The 21,913-nt window shown below is 37.9% G+C and overlaps 1 protein-coding gene across 2 annotated transcripts in view; it reads right to left on the reverse strand.

Annotated features, from left to right (window-relative positions):
• The window catches only part of egln3 (egl-9 family hypoxia inducible factor 3), a 55,065-nt gene that overhangs the window by 14,964 nt on the left and 18,188 nt on the right, over positions 1–21,913 (reverse strand). For both annotated transcript variants that reach the window (XM_062968257.1, XM_062968258.1), the window contains exon 2: positions 757–876. In XM_062968257.1, coding sequence (XP_062824327.1) covers positions 757–876 — 120 coding nt within the window. The remainder of the gene's footprint in view (positions 1–756; positions 877–21,913) is intronic.

The following is a 21,913-nucleotide window of genomic DNA, read 5'->3' on the forward strand; positions in this document are numbered from 1 at the left end:
ACAACCCTGTTAAGTACAAATGTTCCCTTAACATTAATTTCCAAACGCTGTTTCATTGGAAGGGGAGATATTGCAAAAGATGACAGGACCACAAACCATCCTTTCACTCTTTAATCTACTTCAGCTTCCAGAGTCCATTAATTTCTTTGTGGTTTCCCTTGCTTTCATCAAGCTAAAGCCTTCATTATCTATTCCTTTTAGACAATAACTGCCATAGTAGCTGCCCTGAACTTCAAAACAATACATTTCTTTTCCATAAGCTGTGTGTCAAATGGAAATAAAATAAATCAACAAGGAAATGAATTTTAGTTTCAGAGTCACAACATGCTGACTATAAACAGTGGTTTGGATCAACCATTTTCCTCCCATGGTTGGAAGGGCTTCTTATATCTTGTGGAAACATAATCCAGCCAGTGGAAAGAGGATGGAAATAGTCCCTTGTTAATTCCACATTGTTAATGGTTTGGATGATTGGGAAGATGCTCTAATATGGAGAAGGAATTTGTGTGATTGAGTGAGTGAAATAGATGATACTGATTAGGACCCCCTCTCTCCCCCTTCTAGCAGTGGGACCATTCAGATGTTTAGAAGAAGCTCAACTCAACCCAGTTGCTGGATACCAAACAGAAAGGGTGCTGTAATCGGAAATTCCACAATTTCCAGCAAAATATTAAAGAATAAGAAACTAAAATAGAAAAGTGCATTCTTAGACAGTTTTCTTTGCATATGGATCTCAAAATGCCATGACCTACATACCTTTGAGTCCCAATTCTTGTTTAGATAGTAAATGCAGGTGATACAGCGGCCATCACCATTGGGATTGTCTACATGACGCACATAGCCAGTTCCATTCCCAGGGTAGCAGGCTACCATTGCCTAAGAGACAAAAATAGGAAAAGAAGGAATTAGACTTTTTCTAACGTCCATAGTTTCTGATTTCTATTTACTCTTTTGGTGAGCATCAAAATACCATCACATGATGTCCATGCTATCATTGAAGTGGATCCTGTAAATGCTAACAAGATTATTTGTGCGCATGACATACTTCTCAGGTAATCCTGATCCTGTGATACCAACAGGAATACTCTTAAAGAGTAAGGCATCAAGTGAAGAGCGTGAAACAAATGGTTATTTCAACTGATTTAATAATAAAATTTTGTTGGAGATTAGAAGGTGAAATTAAAGAGCAATCAATAAAGTTTTCTTTTGAGTTTGGCAGATATCTCTGGTGAGGAGGACCATCCTTCATGTCGAGGCATACTATGCATACCATTTCAGGCACTATGTTGACCCACTTTTCTTCCCTCTCATATCTCCCCACACTCTTTAGTGTTCAGACATTCCAGCTCCATTCTCTCAGCATGTTTTAAACGGAGTGCTGTAAAGTCAGCAAAATGTCTCACCTCAGGAAATAGTACTTTTGGAAATCTCTCACACTGCACTTGTGAGGGACTGTACAATTCGGCTCAGACATTTTTGAGAATTGTATTTCATGTAATGAATATTTTCATACCAACAATGTGAATTAGCAGGCCTAATAATTAAGTAATGCTAAAATTCACATTTTGTTTAGGATCACGGAATCACTGGATTTAAAGGAACCACAAGGGCCATGTAGTCCAACTCCCCTGTCAGGCAGAAACACACAACTAAATCACACTTCAGAGATGCCCAGGCATTTTCTGTTCAAAGATCTCCAAATATGTTAGAACATACCCACCTAAGAGTCACAAAGCACTACTGAAAATAATAACAGAAAATTTGGTCATTTAGCATTGGGAAAGTGAGAAAACAAACGTGCCTTATAATATGTATTCATTTACAATTAAAAGATAATAGAGACTAAAAAGCTTTTGAATTCTTGGTGATTATAAATGCTTCCATCACTTACTGGAGCCCAAGGGCCTTCTGATGTGATGTGGTATGTGGTTGCAGTTACAAGGGCATATTCTCTTTTACAAGGTCTGTAGCCTTCTCTGTCAAAAAATCTGGTGCCTCATCAAACTACCAAAATTTCATAGCAATGAGCCATGGCAGTTAAAGTGTCAAACTGCATTAATTCTACAGTGCAAATGCAATCTTGGTCTACAAATGGAAAACCAGCAACAGGAGGTACCCTGCCTTCCCTGGGGAGTTACAGGGATTAGGGGCAGCCTTTGAAGAGGCCCTATAATGGATCTTCGACTAATTTTCAAGAAGACTACACATTCAGGTGGCATTAATCATCTATACCACCAGGTCAATAATCTATAGCCGCCTTGAGTCCCCTTTGAGTTAGAGAAAGGCGGGGTATAGATAAGGTAAATAATAATAAATAAATTTTCATATCGAAGCCCCAATCCACCAAATTCTATGCAGTTCCTAAACAAATATTTGGTACTATAAATTTTGACCGGGCTTATTATACATTAGAGAGTGAAGGAGGGATATGATGCTGTTCCTCTATATGAGGCAGTTGGTGCATTCACAACTGATGGCACAGGCCATCTATTGGATGATTACATACTGAAATGTGAATCTACAATGATTATCATGCCTTGATATTTTTGTATAATGTTTTGCAATGGTTCAGGAGCCAGGGAATGGTATGCTGTAATGTAGCACACAGATTGTTCTTGCTGGAGCAAGCTATGCCTGCTTTTTAAAAAATTCACACAATCCATCCAAAGGCTGAAGTCTCGCCCATTATTAATGTAGAGCCCAGAAGTAGCAAATTACAAGTGAATTAGTTCCCCCTTTAAAGAGTTAATTTTATTTTTGGAGAACAAGGACCAAATACAGCCATTGTTCAAAAATGATTAAATGAATATGAATAGTTATTTTCTGTGAACTCTTGGGTTGGCAACTGAGTGAGGCCCAAGACCAATTTCCCCAAAGAGATTTCCCAATGCTTGCCACAAGCACCTCAAGCAAGCCCAAATACCTCAGTTGTGTTCTATAATCATCTCAAAAGGGCAACCAGAAGGGACATTACATTTCAAGGGGGATCTGAGGAGTAGCACAGATAGTGTGGGATTGTGCGGGTGGGGATGGGTGTTTTCAGTCATCTAGGGAACTTCCTGTGTGGTTTCCAAGCAAAAATTGACCAGTAATTGCACTGAATTAAATAATAATAATTGGGATGCCTAAGAAGAATGGTAGAAGCTTCAAGGTCTAAGGTAAGATGCACAGGCTATTATGAGTAAAGGCAGTGAATTAATTTTGAAATTAACTTTCCAAACTCTGAAGTAATGTCTAGTTCTTGTAGACTGAACCTGTGTGTCGCAGTCATTATAACAGCTAATCTCAATGTTTCAGGCCTTCAGTTACCATCACCAGTGATTTGAGTTACACTACAGCAAAATCTGAAGGGTTCTCCATATCTGGGTTAGAGACAGACTAGGATTTATGGAGAGTCGGGTTCAAAATCCCATTCATCTTTAAAGCTTACTGAGTATTTATGGGGCTATCACTATCTCTAGGATTATGCAGCTAAGGGTCAAGTTCAGAATGTATTACGTGGAGGAGTTTCAAATGGACTAATTGCTTTGTAATCCCAGAATTACCATACCCTGGACCTAAGAAAGGGAGTGGGTTATTCATTTCAATATATGAACATCTTGTATATGAAATATGCAGCTTCACAGAAGACAAATGGGTAGAACAGCCATCTTGGGACTCTTTATGTTAAAAAGCGACAGCCCTGAAAACAAAACAAGGGCAGAGAAAATGCTGAAACATTATATACTCATCCTAACTGCTAGCACTGTTTGGATAGAGGCTTAAACAATGAAGGGAAATCATTACAGCTCTCTTGGAGCCCGTTGAAATGATATCAAGTTTTATCAGCGCTCTGGCTGGAATAATTCCAGCATAGGTTCAGCTGGTGCGCTAATCATTGGCACCCTTTTCAGAGAAATTATAAAACAAATAAGGAAAGGGAGGATAGACAATTATTACAATGATCCATATTTTATGTAGGCAATTGCTCAAGACAGGCTGCTTACTGATAACTTGCAGCACTCAAGTTTTATTGCCAGCTGGAAAAGTAAGAAAGTTGACTATGGCCTAAAGCCAACTCCTAATCCCAACTAGAACAAAACCTCTGAATCAACTACTGAATATTAAGTGAACACTTCCATAAATTCCATCAAACTAGTTTAAAGTTGTGAATGTCAACTGGGTTTGTGTCTGAACTGGCAGCAAACAATATCAAACCAACAGCAAAACCCACAAGAGAAATTTCTCATTCCACAAGCTGATAACTCAAATAGTGAGGTTTAAAATCAGAGTTCACTAGACCAGTCTTAGCTCCCATTCTCATCTATATGTTTTCTACTATTATTCAAGTTGCATTTTTAATTATTGCGAAGTCCCCTGGAATACATTTCTAATGAAGGATGGTGTATTAATATATAAAAAATATGACAAACAGAATTGTGCAACACTATAAATTTGGTTTTAGAAAGAACAAGTGGTATGTATTCAAAGCAGAGTGTAGCTTTCCTCCCTTATTGTAAGCCAGGACTGTACAACTTCCAGCTCTCCAGATACTATTGGGGTACAACTTCCTTTATCCCACCACATTGGTCTGATGGGAAATACAATCCTTCCATCTCGAAGACCACAAATTGTACACTGCTGGTCTAGACCAGTAAAGTCAATGGTAGTAATGGTAGTAAAAACCAAGGAATTATCATTCCCAATAACCGACTGGGACCATTTTGGCTCCTCCATTTCAGATAGTTGGTGGGAAGATTTTTAAAAAGTATTTTTAATCTTCTTGCAGATACTGGGGACTGGTTCTCGATCAACTTTTTTTTTAAGCTGTGCAGGATTATGGAAACTCAGTGGAGCAGTGTGGGGAGTCCCTAGTGGATCCCTACAGGCGTGATATAGTAAATTGGTCACGTGGTGCCCACCCTTGGACAAAGATAGCAGCATACATTCACATGCACGTCCTTGGTGTCTCACTCACAGGATCAAGAATTTAATGTGCTGCTTCCTGGTGGTCTTCAAGAAATAAACTTGTAAAAAAGCAAATTTAAAACAGTGGAACTATTAACCTGTTCAAAGTCTAATGTACCTCAAGGCTGAGGCTTGATGAACTCTCTGTGCAAATTTCCACTTGGAAGCTCCTTGCACAATCCACACCTGGTTAAGCAGAAGTGTCAAGAAGAGGAAGGAAACCATGCTCACTTCTGGGAACAGAATGTACCCTTAGTTAGAAGGGTATAGTAAAGATCATGTTAAGTCCCATGGATAACAACAGGGAACAGCTAGCCACATGCTTAATTAACCTAGTAAAAGAAAGCGTCTTCACTTCACTTGGGCTGAGTCACGTCTCAAGCTTTTCAGGCTGCAAATGGACAAAGCACACTCACAAGCAGCAATAAAACAATCTTCTCAAACTGCCTGCCTTTTGTCACAATGCATTTACAACATAAAGCAAAAATGCAAAAGGTTATAAAAAGAAAAGGGAGGTTAAGAGGTATTTGGTTAGCAATGGGATCATAATTTTGCTCACAGTGAACAGCCTGGTCTCTTCTCATTTTCCAAACAATTAATCTTTCTTTTGCAAGAAAGGTGTTGCCTTGCTCTTTAGCCCCACGCACTTCAGCATATATTGTAATGAATTATTTATCTGGAAGCATCCTGTTGCCCACTAGTTTTCTCACAATCCCAGCGGTCAAAACTTCTTCCTTTGCAAATAAACAAACAATCATACAATCATGCTCAAATTGAATGCAGCACATTCTTCTCTTTCCTGACTACAAAAGTGCAACAGAAATTTCAAACTCAATCCAGAGCATGCCGACAGCCGTGGAATCACCACCTTGCCTTCCAATGCAAGAAAATTAATTATTTTCTGTTAGGGGAGCCCGAGTCAGCCTCCAATTAGCAGAAGCAAACATTCCCGGTGCATCAATGTATATGCTCTTATGTCAGTGGAAGCCCTTTCGGTTTAAGAAAGACTTCCTCGGAGCTGCTGTGTGATCTGGCTGTGGGCCAGCTAGAAGATGGCTTAATGACAGTGCTACGTGCAGAGCGTGAGGCTATCAGCAATCAAACGCAAACTTCACTCCAGAGTACACTTCACAGGGAAACCGTTCAGGGGAGGGAAGGCACATACAAAACATAGACTACTTATGTCTGATGCTTGTTGGAAGTTGCCTTCCCCCTCCTACACAGGCACACACGCACACACACATGCCATTCATTGCTATAATCCCCCCCCCCCAGAAGTGCACACAAAAATTTTGATTCATTTGCGCGTGTCTCACATTCTTCCAAAGCTGAATTCAACCAAGTCGAAAGAAGGAGGGGTGAGGGTGAGAGAGAAAGAGCATCTCTTTATTTTAGGGAAAAAATGACAACACAAAAATAAGATTCCCCATCCTCTTGCCAATTTCTGGGATTATGCGAAGCATTCACAAGAGAGTTGTCACATTTATTTCTCCTGGCAGGAATCCCATGTCTTCAGCAACCTCATGACAGACTCAAGAGGGACACCTTTCCCCTATCATTTTTCCTCTGAAAGGAGAAACAACTGCTTCTACTGGATGTTTTTTCATCTGTCATGCTGTTGCCAAAAGAACTCCTGGGGAAAACAGGTGCCAAATCTTAGCCAGAAGCAAAATGCTAGTTTTCTTCTATAGATGACAAAGCACGTTGAGGTTAGAAATTCTTATTTACAATGGCCTCAAACCAATTCCTAATCCCAACCGGAGTAAATCCTCAGAACCAGTGGGATTTGCATAAGTGTTGATTTACCATTCAGGAACTGTTTCAATGGGCACTCCCCGATTCAGATTAATAACTGGGTTTTGCCCAGTAATAGAAACTGAGTTCCACCTAATATTTCAATGCTGCCTGTTGACGGCATGATTTGCTTTTGAAAAATAAAATAAAATACAAATATAAGGAAATCCAAGTAATATAGCATACCAAAATCCAAATGAGAACAATTGTGTTAATAGAACAAAAAAATGGGTGTGGATTTCATTACCAGACTTTTTAAAAATCCACATACAGATTATTGAAACACTCTAAAGGACACAACATAACGCCTAAAACACAAATATAAACTGAAGTACATAAGACAGATATGTAATTATCACAAAAAGAATATTATTGGAAAAACTGAAGAAACATCTGTTTAGCAAAAAAGAGGATTTGGGGATTAGGATTGGTATATAACAAAAAAAGGGTCAATTATGTTTATTTTATATATAGTTAGAGGAATCCAGGTACTGGCCATTAATGACCCAAATATGAAAGGAAACCATAAAGCCATGACATTTATCTTTTCAGCAGAATCTGCAGTGAGTATGACTTGGTCAGTAATTTCATACATAACCATAACCTCTCATATCTTATATAGTCTGCTTCCTAGAAGGCTGATGGGGTGATTGCCAGCTCTCAGCTATGTACAGTTTCCCTGCAGTATAAAGCTGCATCCAATCTGAAATTGAGGAAACTTTACTAGAACTAGAACCCAAAGGGCTGTAGACTCAATGGAAAATTGTACACTCAGCCACAAGTCTCAGCTACAATTTGTGGTACAGTAGAGTCTCACTTATCCAAGCTAAACGGGCCGGCAGAAGCTTGGATAAGCGAATATCTTGGATAATAAGGAGGGATTAAGGAAAAGCCTATTAAACATCAAATTAGGTTATGATTTTACAAATTAAGCACCAAACCTTCATGTTATACAACAAATTTGACAGAAAAAGCAGTTCAATACGCAGTAATGTTATGTTGTAATTACTGTATTTACGAATTTAGCACAAAAATATCACGATATATTGAAAACATTGACTACAAAAATGGCTTGGATTATCCAGAGGCTTGGATAAGCGAGGCTTGGATAAGTGAAACTCTACTGTATCTCTAAAGATCCCTGTCAGAAGATCTGGAACAGACTTCACAAGCCAAAGCTCTCCAGATAATCCAATGGGAGACACATTCTTCCAACCAGCACAGAAAATTTGGCTGGGAGTGTAGCCTGCAGCATTGTAGCCTGCAACATGGAGGACACCAGGTCCTAAGTCACTCCTGACAGAGTGGTATCAGCATGGATATTGACATCCCTTTGCACTAAAGTCTGGAGGAACTCCAACATCAGTATCAAAATCAATTCAACTAGCTTAGGAAGAGAGACTATTGAGCGGGAGAGTGGACATTATACCAACATAATCTCTATTCTATCTTGGCCACCCACTTTGAAGTAAACACATTCAAAACCTGTAAATTGTAGTATAGAGCACCTGGTGAGGAAGATGGAATCCAACTAGACCTCTGAAATTCTGCCTCCATATCCGATATGTCTCACATGCTACTGAGTAAATAACCCAAGTGGACAAAATAGGGAGTTGATCTCCCTTATCTTTCCAGCTAAGTCTGGTGCTTGCTCATCCAGGATCAAGTTAATTTATCTACATGGCATTAAGCTGTTTTTCCTTTTAGTGATCTAGCACTAAAGAGCAACATTTTCAACCCAGGAAATCTGTTGCCAAGGATATCCAGAGAACCACAAAGTATTGCTGCCCAGAGGCAGGAGGCAACTTGGGGGCAATAAACACCAAAAAAAACTCTCCTTCTACAGTTATAGCATTGTCTCCCTACTCCATATTTCCTTTTCCCCAACCCTGTTGCAATGGCTACTCCTACATTTACTTCTCCTCCTGCCTTTTTCATGTAACACATTTTATTTTATTTTTTTGCTGACCAGACAAGTTATTCAAAATGACTAAAGCTTACAAATTAAAAACAAACAACTGACTTCTCCTCCTCTGAACAGGAAAGTATGTGTGGTGTGTGTTTTGACCACAACTCGCATGAAGCCCAGCTAATATGGCTTCCTGTGATAGTGTTTGCCAATTAGGAAAAACTATACTGAACTAGATGAAATAATTCAATCAACAGCAATGCCCTATACTTTTATTCTACTGTTGACAGTTGGCCATTCCTAGACAGATGGGATGGCAAACCTATTTCACCATAGTCGGAGGCCAGCAACTTTGGCCCTTTGTATAGTTTTGCACTACATCTCCGCAAATCCCTAATCACTGGCTATATTAGATAGGACTGCTAGGAGTCAGAGGCCTAAAACAAATAGAGGGTCACAGCATTACCAACAAAAAATGATTGTATGCTAGGAGAATCAAACTGAATATTGTATGTGTTACTGTATTGTACATGCCCATCAAGAAGCACAAGATGACACATATGAGACTAAATAGAATGCTTAGCCCCAACTAAAGTAGATCAATTGAATTAATAGAAACTTAGTAAGTCAATAGACTTAGTAAGTCAATTGTATATTCTAGTTGGGGCTAACAAATGTATCTAGCCCATACAACACAGGTAATATACACAGAGCCATTTACATTTTGTGGATTTGAATTGAAAACTCTCAGTTCTAGTTTAACACTCTTACAAATATATCACTGCCTTACTTTTTCTACTGCATTCTGATATTTTAAACATACTGGAAAGAAAGGAAGGAAAGCTGAAACAATGTTTTAAAAGTTAAATTATTACATTCTGCCTAAGCTCCCTTGAAATTGATGAACTCTACACTTGCACTGTTCCTGCTGATTTCAATGGGACGTGTGGAGGGAAATATTTCAGAGGGTGATGCCAAATGTAGTCATTGTTAGTACTCAATGAAGACAGAGAAGGAAAAAGACTCTTTTATAACAAGGCACATGAGATACAGTGAACAAGTGCTCAGCCTTGAAGGCAAATAACTGTTTAAGTATATGCTCATTACAGACATCTGAAAGAGATCTCTCCTACTGTTCAAGTTGCACGAGAGCAGAAATCTGGAAAGTTAAAATGACTCTCCATGAAATTATGTTAAGTATACCTATAACCTTATGAGTTAGATCTATATGACAGCAGGAGAAAGTGTAGCTCCTCATATATTCTGCATTTCATGAAAGCACTTAGAATGCTATAATTCTGTTTTATTAATCATCCAACAAAATACCTGCATCACTGATGTATTAATTCATGCCTCATGGACTTCTAGGGATTTTTAAAGAAACGTTCAGATATAATATTAAGAAGTCACTGGGTCTGATTCAGCTATTGTTACTGATTATTCCAGATGTTAATATACACACATACACACACACACACACACACATGAAGAGATGCATTGTACTTGCTGTACTAGGGTGATAAAACCTATGAACCTGTAATTATGGTGTAATGCAGAGGTGTACAACTTGTAACCCTTCAGATGTGTTTAGGCTGAAGTTTCCATCAGCTATAGCCAGCAAAGTCAAGAGAGTAAAATGATGGGCGCTACAGTCCAACAATGTCTGAAGGGCTACAAGTCATCTCCCATTGCTATAATGGTTCTACACAATAGTTAAAAATAATGAAATAAATGCACTTTCAATACTATGTATTTAGAAACTTCAAATTGCTAGGTTGCCTTCTTTATCTGATAAATGAAAATAAATACCTATCAAAGTTATAAGTTTCACCTGATCATGTGTATGTTTTGATATACCACTAGGTCATATATATATTCTTATTTCCCAGGACACTGTATGTTGTTTCCCCCGTTACAAAAACAATGGCCCCTTAAAGTATTTCTATGTAAATCACTTAATAATAATAATAATAATAATAATAATAATAATAATACTTTATTTATATACCGCCCTATCTCCCAGATGGGACTCAGGGCGGTTTCCAATCATAAAAACAACACAAACATTACATAACAAACACAATAACACATTATTAAGCAAAGTAAAAATACAATTATAGAAATAAATAACACTTACATGACCTGATCAAGGGGACGGGACCTTTGAAATAAAAAGCCACAAAACCACACAATTATAATAGTATGATTTCTACTTTACAGAAAACAATCCCTTCTGTGAAAGATTGTCCTTTGTTTAAAGGCCAAGTCTGCTTTAAATAACAGAAGGGATAGAAGGGATCTTGAATTTGCTCATCCGGACCTAGCACCTGGATACAAACAGACCAGGTATGAATGTCACTGACACCGTATGAATCTTCTTTACTATAGTGATATATATTCTATTTCTATTTAAATCATACCAATTTTGTCCAAACATCCATCAGTATGGATAAATCACCATAACAAAATTACATGGAAGTCTTCGTATTATCCGTCCTTTTTAAAAATGGGTGTCCTTCTTCCTCTTGTGGGCACTGTATAATTCATCATTTTATATCAAACTGAGCCTTAGGATGCATCTACACTGTAGAATTAACAATTTGACATCACTTCACTGCCATGACTCAGTGATGTGGGATCCTGGGAATTGTGTAGGAGCCCCTAAGGCCCATGAATCCTGCCTATGGATCATGTCCACTGTCTTCATAATTCAGCAATATGAAAAGTCAGAGAAAAAACTCACATTGAAAGAAAAAGCAAACCAGCACTACAAAATGATAATCTAGCTGCTCGACCTGGATATCTTCAGGTTCAGAATGCAATATAAATAAGAAGATTCCCAAGAGCTTCTTGTGATCATTAATCACTTCAGAGGTGAGAACCTGGGGAAAGTAAGTGATTTTTCAACAAGCTGATGACAAGAGACTAAAAGCAAACCAAGAGTGGCTGACTCCTGAAACTGTATTTGTACTGCTGGCCAAGATGATTGAATCTACTATAACTGGATACTAGCTTTTGCACATAGCAAGATACCACCACCAACACCCATCATCAAATGTCATATTTGCAGTGTTCACAAATACTTTGCAAATTGGCTCTGCCCAGAAATTGCCTGATGCACACAACTTCACAATGAGCTGTTTTACTTTTTAAAAGGTGTATACAAGTACTTGAGCATAGTGTAAACTGCAGTTGTGAATGGCTGCACTATACACAGATGCAGCAATGAAGTAAGGATTGGGGCTTCCTTTCATTGTTCATGACAAACAAATCTGTCCATTAAAAAGTATACGTGAGTTTCATGATAAATAATACTATGTGTCTATGTTGTTCTTTTTATACCTATAAACAAAACAAAACAAAAAAGATCAGTACTGTATTAATCTATTCCTATTAACATTTAATTATTTTGTCTTTTTAAAATACTCCAGTTCTCAAATATCATTTTGTTTTTTCAGCACCACAAACCAATCTCTTTGTAGCTGTTGCTACCACTTCTCACACCCTTATTGGTCTCTTATTTATTTTAAACCTTATCTCTCCTTTTATGCTGTTCCAGCCATGTTCCTAAGCTCTGATCTTAAGTGAACTCATTTGAAAGTAAGTTGTATTGATTTCAGTGGGGTTTGTATTAGCAGGTACGTATTTGCATGAGAATGAAACAATTCACACCTGATTTCTGTATGGTACAGAGTGCTGCATCTTAATAAATGTTAGCAAAAATAGTCATAGTCTAAATGTGATGCTCTGTTGTGACTAAGCAAAAGAAAACAGGATGCAGATATGCAGACAAAAACATTGGTCGAAATAGCCAGGTTAGTCTAACAATAGTGGAAGCTGGTATTTGCCATGTCAGTGGGCTGATGAGCTCACTATGAATTTTAGCCTAAACTTTCCAGGACCTTTACAAGATTCCAACTATATGTATTTTGGGGATAGCATCCATCATTTTGGATACTTCCTATAATGTTCTCAGTAAATTGCAGGGCAGATTTACCACCCTACTGACATGGACTCTACCAACCATCACTGCCCAGCACTATCCATATGTCAACCAGTTTATTTGCTCCCTTATAATGAATTATTAGCATTTTGCCTTGTCAAAAAGAACTTAAGCACATAATATTTAGTAAAGACAAAATGCACTGTACTCAAAGTAATCTGATTGTCTGCTCATTTTGTCCAATGGGACAAAATTCATTCTGAGCTATAAACGACCAAAAAAACCAACACACGCACACATCCACAACCATAATGACAGGCATAGTACTAATTAATAATACACTACTGCTTCAATTACAAACTGTGTTAACTGTGTTAAAGCCATGCAATAAAATCCAACTCTAGACCAGATAAAGGGTCAAGTCTGTTGCTAATGCAATAAGATTTATATCAATGGCTCATTGGTGTTACCTGTGTAATCAATGAGAAATAAATGTCTTAAGATGTATAACCCACCATGGAGGAGCCCTGATTATTTTCTAGTTCATCGATCACACTGGAAACAGCTACACGAAGAAAGCAAGAGTATTAATCTCCCAACCCAAGCAGCAACACCCCCAACCTTTTTTCAACAGAGATGTTTTTCCAATGGCTGTACATATGTCTTTTGCTTTGGATAGTAACCCTGAAGAGATGCTGCCACCATCTGACAACAACAACTGTGTTTTTTGTGCTTTGCCAATATCTGTACTTCACAACAGGGCTACACCATATCTTAAAGCAGAGGTAACATTAGTATACAGACTAGTCAAATTGCCCAAAGCATTTATAAGCTAAAATATACAGTGAAATTCTACCTCTGTTCTACTAACATGGCAAGCAGCAACCAGTAGAATTGTTCATTATCCTCTTAAATGTCAAAGTATTTGTAATACATTTGTATTTGTGGCAGCTCAAATCAACATATAAGTGTGTCTTCCAAACTAATTTTGCTAACTAACTAGGTAGAATGCAAAGGGGCTGTACAGATGAGCCAAGTGCTTAAAGAAATACTGAAAAATTTAAAACAGCGGTCTTTGGGTGCATCTATACCACAGAATTAGTGGCAGTAATGAATTAATGCCACTTTATCTGCACTTGCTCAATGCTATGGAGTCCTGGGAGTTGTTGTTTGTTGAAGCGCCAGCACTCATTAGTAGAGAAGGCTAAGTACATTGCAAATCTTCATCTCCCAGAATCCCATACCACTGAGCCATGGCAGTTAAAGTGGTGCCAAACTGCATTGACTCTATGGCGTAACTACACCTCTTTGCAGTGGGATCAATAAAACAGTTGAGACAGCCTACAGTTTTTTGAAGTTCACTGGGTTGACCAAATGATACTCTCTGCGCTAAAGGCTTCTCTTTCTGGACCCACTGCTCCTCAACCTACAAAGGGGACTAGCACTAGGGATATCCATGTCGACTAAAACATTATTGCAGATTTCTTAATCTCCCCAGTTCTATGTACAGTTCTATGTGCTGCTTCCTGCTGTCCCTTTTTGAGGAGGAACTTGTTTTGGTTAAAATGTGTGCATGTCTCAAACTGCATGCACAGTTTATTGATTTACCCACTGACTAATATATGCTAATATACTTTTCTGAAAGATGTGCATTTGCACACTTTTCAAACACGTACATTTTAGCAGGCCTGTTTTTCAAAAGTGCAGATTTCTGAACTACAAATGCATCTCATCTACATCTATAGATAGCTCTTGAGGTCTCTTCTAATTCCAGAGGAAGACCAGAGGAATATCTCAAAATAAAGTAACACCTGATGCAGCTGATTCCTCAATGCCCCACCTTCAAGTGGAAATAGAAGTTTCTAACTTCTGGAATTGAGAGCATGAAACACATATTTATGATATCAGCTTTTCCTTGAGTTACTTAAGCACATACTTTACTGTAAGACTTTGAAGGCTTATGAGAACTTTCAAAAAAGCTTTGATAGTAATGGAGTTCTTAACAGGCAGGGGTTTCCCGCATAACTGAACAGCTTATTACAAGACTTTGCTTCATCCGCCAGTGTCTAACTACTGTTCGGCTTCTTAGAGACTCTAACTCAAAGCACATCTTTCTTTATCTACCTCTTTATCTAATTTGTAGTGTAATGGGAAAATCCAGCTGTATTACATCATGGCCCCTAATGTAAGTAGAACTAGCAGAAATTATATCTCTGGCAATAAAGTAATCTAGTGGCACTTCCACACTACACAACCGTAGCACTCTATCCCATGTTAAAAAGCATGGTTGCATCCTGAGGTTTACACTTTATAAAGTAGTATTTGGAAGTATACATCTGGGAGTTTACCCATCACCCAATTGTAAATTTGCAGCAGTAAAGGTGAAACAATGTTACTGCTGGAAATATAATGAGCGTAATTGATTTTGATTGTCAAAAATCTCTTGTGCTGATACACTTTGGAGTTTATATTAAACCTTGATCCTACATGGATTAAGTGAAATTGTCTCATTTATGCTAAAGCATGTTGGGGGCAATTTCAGTGAAACCTATAACGAAATCATCCATAGGATCCAGCGTACCTATAAAAACATGGAAAAGCAGAGCTGTTGACTTTGTTCTCCAGACAGGAGCAACTCCACCCCAAGCTGCCTGTGAGATATTGCACGCCATTGCCACCATTAGGAAAACAAAGGCAAAAGTAATGTGGAATTTGAATGACGCATTTCTCCGGATCAAAGTCAATGAGTTATAGGTGTTCCTGCATCTAATTATACCTGCTAAAGACCTCTTGAAGCAGAAAGGCACGCATAACAGCAGGCCTTGAGTGCTGAATATGATCTTTGGCCAAGTATCGAATTTTAATTGCTGAAATAAAAATCTGGCATTTCTTGTTCATAATGAATGCAGGATTTAATTTAGAATTAGTCTCATTTTACGGCAGTGATGCTCAAAACAGTGGACCATAAACCTGTACCTGTATAAAAGCTATCAGATGCTAATCCCTGGCAAGTTTCCATAAATCAAATACAATTGTAACTTTAAAAATTATTTAGAAATAAGTATAGTATCATATTTAGATCTATTTTTTAAAAAAACAAAAACAAATCTATTACTTGAAACAAAATATTTAAGCCAAATATTTGAGAGGTAAATCCGGTATTAATAGAATAGGACCAATGCATTAAATGGGACTCATTACAGCTAACTTAAATCCTATTGGTTTTAATTGATCTTTTTTAAGCAAGGCTACCATTTGACTTAGCCCTTATTTTTCAGATGAAATGTATATACTGTGCTATGCTAGGGAGATAAATAATCCTAAAGATAACTAATACACTTTAAAAAAACAATCATGTAAATTTGAAAATTACATTAATTTGCAATGAAACTGAACAGTTTAGAAACATTAGTTTATGTGATTTTTTGGGAAGTTTGTTTTTATTAATTTAGAATATAGTATATAGTATACTTACAACCAGTCTTTTAAATACCCTAAAGACACCAAATAGCTTATGATTTTGGAAGCTAAGGAAGGTCGTCCCTGGATGGATGGGATAAATACCAAGTGCTATAGGCTAGATTTCAGAGGAAGGAACTGGCAGAGCCATCTCTCAGTATTCTTTACCTATGAAAACCCAATGAAATTCATGGGTTTGCTATAAGTCGACAGGCAACTTGAAGGCACACATATTCATTACCTGTGTCAAAGTATATCCATTTTTTGAAAGTGGTAAGCACTAAATCACTCCCATAAACATAACAGCACTAAAGTTTAAATCCAATTTAGTACCAATAGTAATCCACGGAATCAATGGGATTTGTTAAATCAACATATTCGTAAGTTCTATGGATTGAAGCTATTATGATTAGGACATAGTTTACTCAGCTAAATCTCAAACATTAGAGAAGTGTTCCAAATTTGCTATGGCAGGATTGCTGTTTTATGCCTATCTTTGACACATAAGCTGCTTCCACTCGCAGTAGAGGCCAGATGGCAGGTCAAAACCTCATCTTTTAAATCTGAATTCAACCTGGAAAATTAGGTTTACTCCAGATTGAAAAAACATTAGCATGAAATGTCATCTGGACACCCAGGCTAATCCAACTCCCAGCCTGCGTTTTAGGGCTGTGAAGATGGGGCCATAGATGCAATACCATTGCTGTATCTAAAGAATCAGTAGCTACAGTTTTCCATACCCATGTCCAAAAATATATGTGTTCCCTAGACAATTTCTAGGTCCTTCAGTGTGATTTTGTGCTATACTTGTGTTCCAAATTGTTCATTTCATTGGAGTTTTATCCAGTTACACATTTCTACAGTAAGTCCAGGAATGTATCCTCTGTATGTATGAGAATCATACTGTACATTTCAGCTAGCACCCACTTGCCCAACCATGAACATTTAAGTCCTTTCTGCAGTCATTATTATCCCTGAGGCAGTCCTCCAAGGCAATAGAGAAGACACCAGATAAATAAGGCACTAAGGATGCACGAGGATGCAGATGGTGGTGGGCCTTGAACTGGGCACCCAAAGGCAGAGCATTACACCACTTTCAATTTTTATACTTCTAAAAACTCAAAATTAAATAAATGCACATTCTAAAATGTCTACAACTAGGGCTCACTTTCCACACTCCCATGGTCATTTATATTCACAGACTGAAACAGAAATACTGGTATGTGTGGTCTTGTTTTTTTGTTTTGTTTTTTTTCTCGCTTGCTTGTAGGTAATGCAATGCATGCAACTGTGACAGGGCCATTAATTCATTTTTATGAAACTGCAAGTATAGATTTAGCTGTTAAAATTAGGGTCAAGAAAGATATGGAGTATTTTATTTATATATTATATATTTTAAATGATTAAAACTGATTAAAACTTTTTAAAATATCAGAACTTATTTTAAACAAAAATCAATTTGTATTACCTGACATACCTGGAGACTCTAGGCTGTACAATGCAGCAAGAGAAGCCAAGTGATATCTGTGGAGAATGGAATAAGCAGTTGGTCCATTCAAACGCTTAACAATATCCCAGGTCTTAGAAAAGTTACCAGGTGGGAGGGTACTATAGTATGGCATGGGAATGTAATCCAGAAAAAAGTATTTTCTGTGACGTTCACAGAACACTGATTGTAAATATGAAACTGAAAATAGTATACCCTTTAAACTATGCTGATTTGGCAAAGAAAGTCCTGTCACTATTTTTTTAAATTGCTTTCAAGATGTTCCACTTCTCTCTTCTTCCTACTTTTACCTTTGTCGTTGGTTTACTTTAGTTGTTTCAGGCTGAATTCAAGATGCAAAAGCAAGTTGCACTATTTAATTCAGAAGGGAAGAGAGGAGATGAAAGAGTAGAATTTTGCCCTTCCCAGTAGGTTCAGGCAAAAGCAAACTGCTGCAGCCTCTTCTTACTTTTCTAGTCTTCCCCATCAATAATTTTTGCCATCTTGACCACACTTTGATGTCGCTTGGCCACACAATTCCTTCTTCATCTGTGAAATACTGGAGTGCATGAAATGGCAGGACAATTCATTTGCACTTGCAACTAACACACTTAATTCTTGTCTAACCCAAGATAAAAATGATCTACCCATAAGATGAGGACACCCTTTGGTTCACTCCCCTTGGGCCTATACGCCTGCAAAGAAAAATGGCACTTAACTGAAGGAAGTGATTTTAGACGGAAATAAAGATACCAAAGTTAATTGTTAACTCAATTAGACACCTGGAATTCCTTCTACAAACAAACAGGTTTACCTTTCAGCAGACGCACTTGCCTGCATCAATCAGGATAATGAACATCCGTGCCTTTCCATTCATTAGGGACCATTTTAATGCATTATTCATTTCCAAAAAATATTTCTGGAGTTGAAGAAAATTAGGTTAAAACATATAAGCAAACCCAAACAATCCTGGTAGTGGAGTACAGGAAGCTGTGTTAGGACCTCATAACAAAGGCCCATGGATTTGCCACGCATCAAAGTTTGGAAAAGATTCCTCTCTTAGGCTGCAACACTGAAAATGGGCATGCTGGCTGGCCAATTTCTGGAGCTGAAGTCTAAAACAGTAAGCTTTCCAAGTTCTAAGTCCAAAGATTGCTCTCTCCAGCCCACTACTATCTACAAAAGTATTTTTGCATGGTTTCAGGCAAGGATCCTACTTGTAGCCAAAGAACATCCCTAGGACTTTTTGTCTACTCTCGATTAGCTATTGACCAGATTGGCTTTTGAAAAGTTTTGCTTAGCGTTTGTTAGAATTATATGGAAGACCCAGGTCTTACTTAAAGCCACTTACTTCTACACTAAAACATGACTTTAAAAGAAGACAACTCCCCAGAGGGACAAATATGGCATTGCTTTCTAGGTATTGGCCCATCTTTTCTTTCCAATGGAATAGCACAAAATGACCTTAGACAACTCACGCTCTCTCAGCCTCAAAGGAAAATAATGGCAAACCTCTTCGAAACATCTATTGCCAGGAAAACCTTGTGACAGGTTCACCTTAGGCTGGGAATGAAATAAAAGCACACAACAATACATTGTCACTATTGCTGCATAGCTTGTAAATATTTGATGTTCTAAAATTGCAGGTGCAAGAACCTGGTAAAAGATCTATGAATACACTGCTTTGCAGGCAGGGAAATTTGCTCTAGGCAAGTCAAAGTTTCTCAGATTAATCTGAACTTATTGGGATTGTAACCGTAAGGAATCCTTAGGAATGCTTTTTACTCAGAGAAATTCTGTAAAATAATAACTAAGGAAGCTCTTTAAGAAGGAGTAAAACAGATGAACCAAGCTTCCTCCAAAAAGAATATTTATTGAGGGAGTGATTCCATATTACAACTCAGACAATATGAAGTCTTTAAGTTGTTGCAGGTCTCACTTGCAATATAAGCATTTAAAGGTTCCAGTAGCTTTGACAACTGGAGATTCTAGACTGGGCTGATTGCTCATATTTTCTGATACAACTCTATTCCATCACATTAGTGTTATTAGTCAGTCTATTTCACAACTAACGGGAGCAAACCTGAACATTGATCCACTGTGACTATCACTATTTTATTTCTGTATTTGTTAATAGTTAAAATTGCACTAGTCTAATATTTATTATTTTATTTATTTATTTACTTACTTACTTAAATGTATACCCTGCCCCCAGGATTCAGCTCTGGGGAAAATTGGGATTTCAAGAAATGTGTATCAGTATGTAAGGTATTTCAGATTAGAAAGGGATACATATCTCTAGTTTCCATTTTAAAACATTTAGACACAAAAGCAAAGTCATTAAATTGATCTAAGGTGTCCTATTTGTTGCAGATAATATAGGTCACAACTGCATAAGATAATCAGATTCCCAAAGCTTTGTAGTGCAAATAGAGAGCCTGGAAGCATCCATAGAAAGACACTAGTAGGCAGGAGGAAAGAAGCTTAACCATTACTCTGCCCACTACTTAGGAGTATTCTATGGATAGCATGGACTGCTAAAAAGACAAATGAATGGGTCCTTGAGCAAATCGGACCTGAACTCTCCTCCAGGCGTCTTCTTTTGAAGTAGAAACCAAGACTCATGCTTTGGAGCTGTCACGAGATAGCATTTCACATAATACAATTATAGCATTATTATTCTACTTTAAGGACCTCATCACACCTGAGCATTTATCTAGTTCAATCCACTTTAAATGCTGTAACTGCCTCCTGCAAAATTCTGGAGTTTGTAGTTTAGGGAGGCCCAGGCATTCTCTGGATGAGCAGTTTAAAGGCCTCTCCCTAAACTACAAACCCTTGGAGACATCTCATTCACAGGGTCATCATAAATCAAAGTTAACTTGATAGCAAATGCCATCAAAAACATCTCTTTCCGGCTGTTTTCTATACTCTTAAGTGAAGGAAATAAAGCTAGCAAGGAGAATAAGACATAGCAGGAGGAGAATGAGAGGTAGGGTAAGCATCCCATTCTTCTGTTGTCATTGTTGTGCGCCTCAAATCAGGGAATTCCAACTTATGAAGATCCAAAGGCAAATCTATTGGTTTTCTGGGGCTAAGAGTGTCACTTGCCCAAGATATCCCAGCAGATTTCAATGGCTGAGCCACAAATAAAATGCTGGTCTCCAGAGTCACAGGCCCCATCTACACTGCCATATAATGCAATTTGAACTGCATTATAATGATCAGTGTGGACTCATATAATACAGACTGAACCAGATTGAACCAAATTATATGAATCTACACTGCCATATAATCTGGTTCAATGCAGTTAATCTGCATTCTAAAACTGGATTATATGGCTGTGTAAACAGGGCCTTGACTCATATAATACAGCAGGGTAGATGGAGCCATATATGGAAAGCTTGGAGAAGATAACGATGCTGGGGAAAATGGAAGGAAAAAGGATGAGGGGCTGACCAAAGGCAAAATAGATGGATGGTATCCTTGAAGTGAGTGACTTGGCCTTGAAGGAGCTGGGGGTGGCGATGGCTGACAGGGAGCTCTGCCATGGACTGGTCCATGAGGTGACAAAGAGTTGGAAATGACTGAAGGAATAAATAACAACAATTAATGGAGCCATGATCCAATGCGCAAACCACTGCATCACACTGGCTCTTCTACTCAGCAATTAACCCCTGCATTCACATTTCCCCAATAAACCCAGTTTACCAGGGTAACTTGTATTTAACAGCCTTCTTACTTGTATTTAATCCCCTTCTTACTTGAAATCCCCTAAATACTCTGAAAATTCTGTTCCCAGAAGCATCCAAGAGTTCTTTCTTTTTATCACTTTTCATTTTTGCATTTTAATGGCCATCTGCAATGACTAAGAGCAAAAGGCAGGTCTTCAGCTTAGTTCCACAGGAAAGGTCACCTAGAGTTTAAGCAATTTACAGAAATTCCTTTTCCCAGGAAGGAAAAAAGGAGAATTGTCAATGGCAATGTGACTGATTGAGGCCCTGATTAACAACCTGATTAAAAACAAAGCAACAGAGTAGATGGAAATACTCCAGGGACTTTGGCTTTTAGCTAGAGCCTTAGGCAACCTATATTTTGGATAGTAAAAGATGTTTTTTAAAAAAGAAAACTGCATACCTTCATAAGCCAACTAAAAAGTCAGAAAAATCCATATGCAATATTTCAAATGCAAACTTTCTTCATCAGGCAATTTTTAAAAACCATGCAGGGGAAAAGAGGTGGTGAAAGAAGAGAAAATATTAGAGTCTGGGGGTCTTTTTTTGAGGATCTGGGAATCTGAAAACAGATGAATAAAATAAGATCCTGCACATACACATACTTTTTGGCCTTTTTACCCAGCCTAATATAAAGTGAT

Source organism: Anolis carolinensis, chromosome 1 (assembly GCF_035594765.1).
Source record: "Anolis carolinensis isolate JA03-04 chromosome 1, rAnoCar3.1.pri, whole genome shotgun sequence".
Classification (NCBI taxonomy): domain Eukaryota; kingdom Metazoa; phylum Chordata; class Lepidosauria; order Squamata; family Dactyloidae; genus Anolis; species Anolis carolinensis.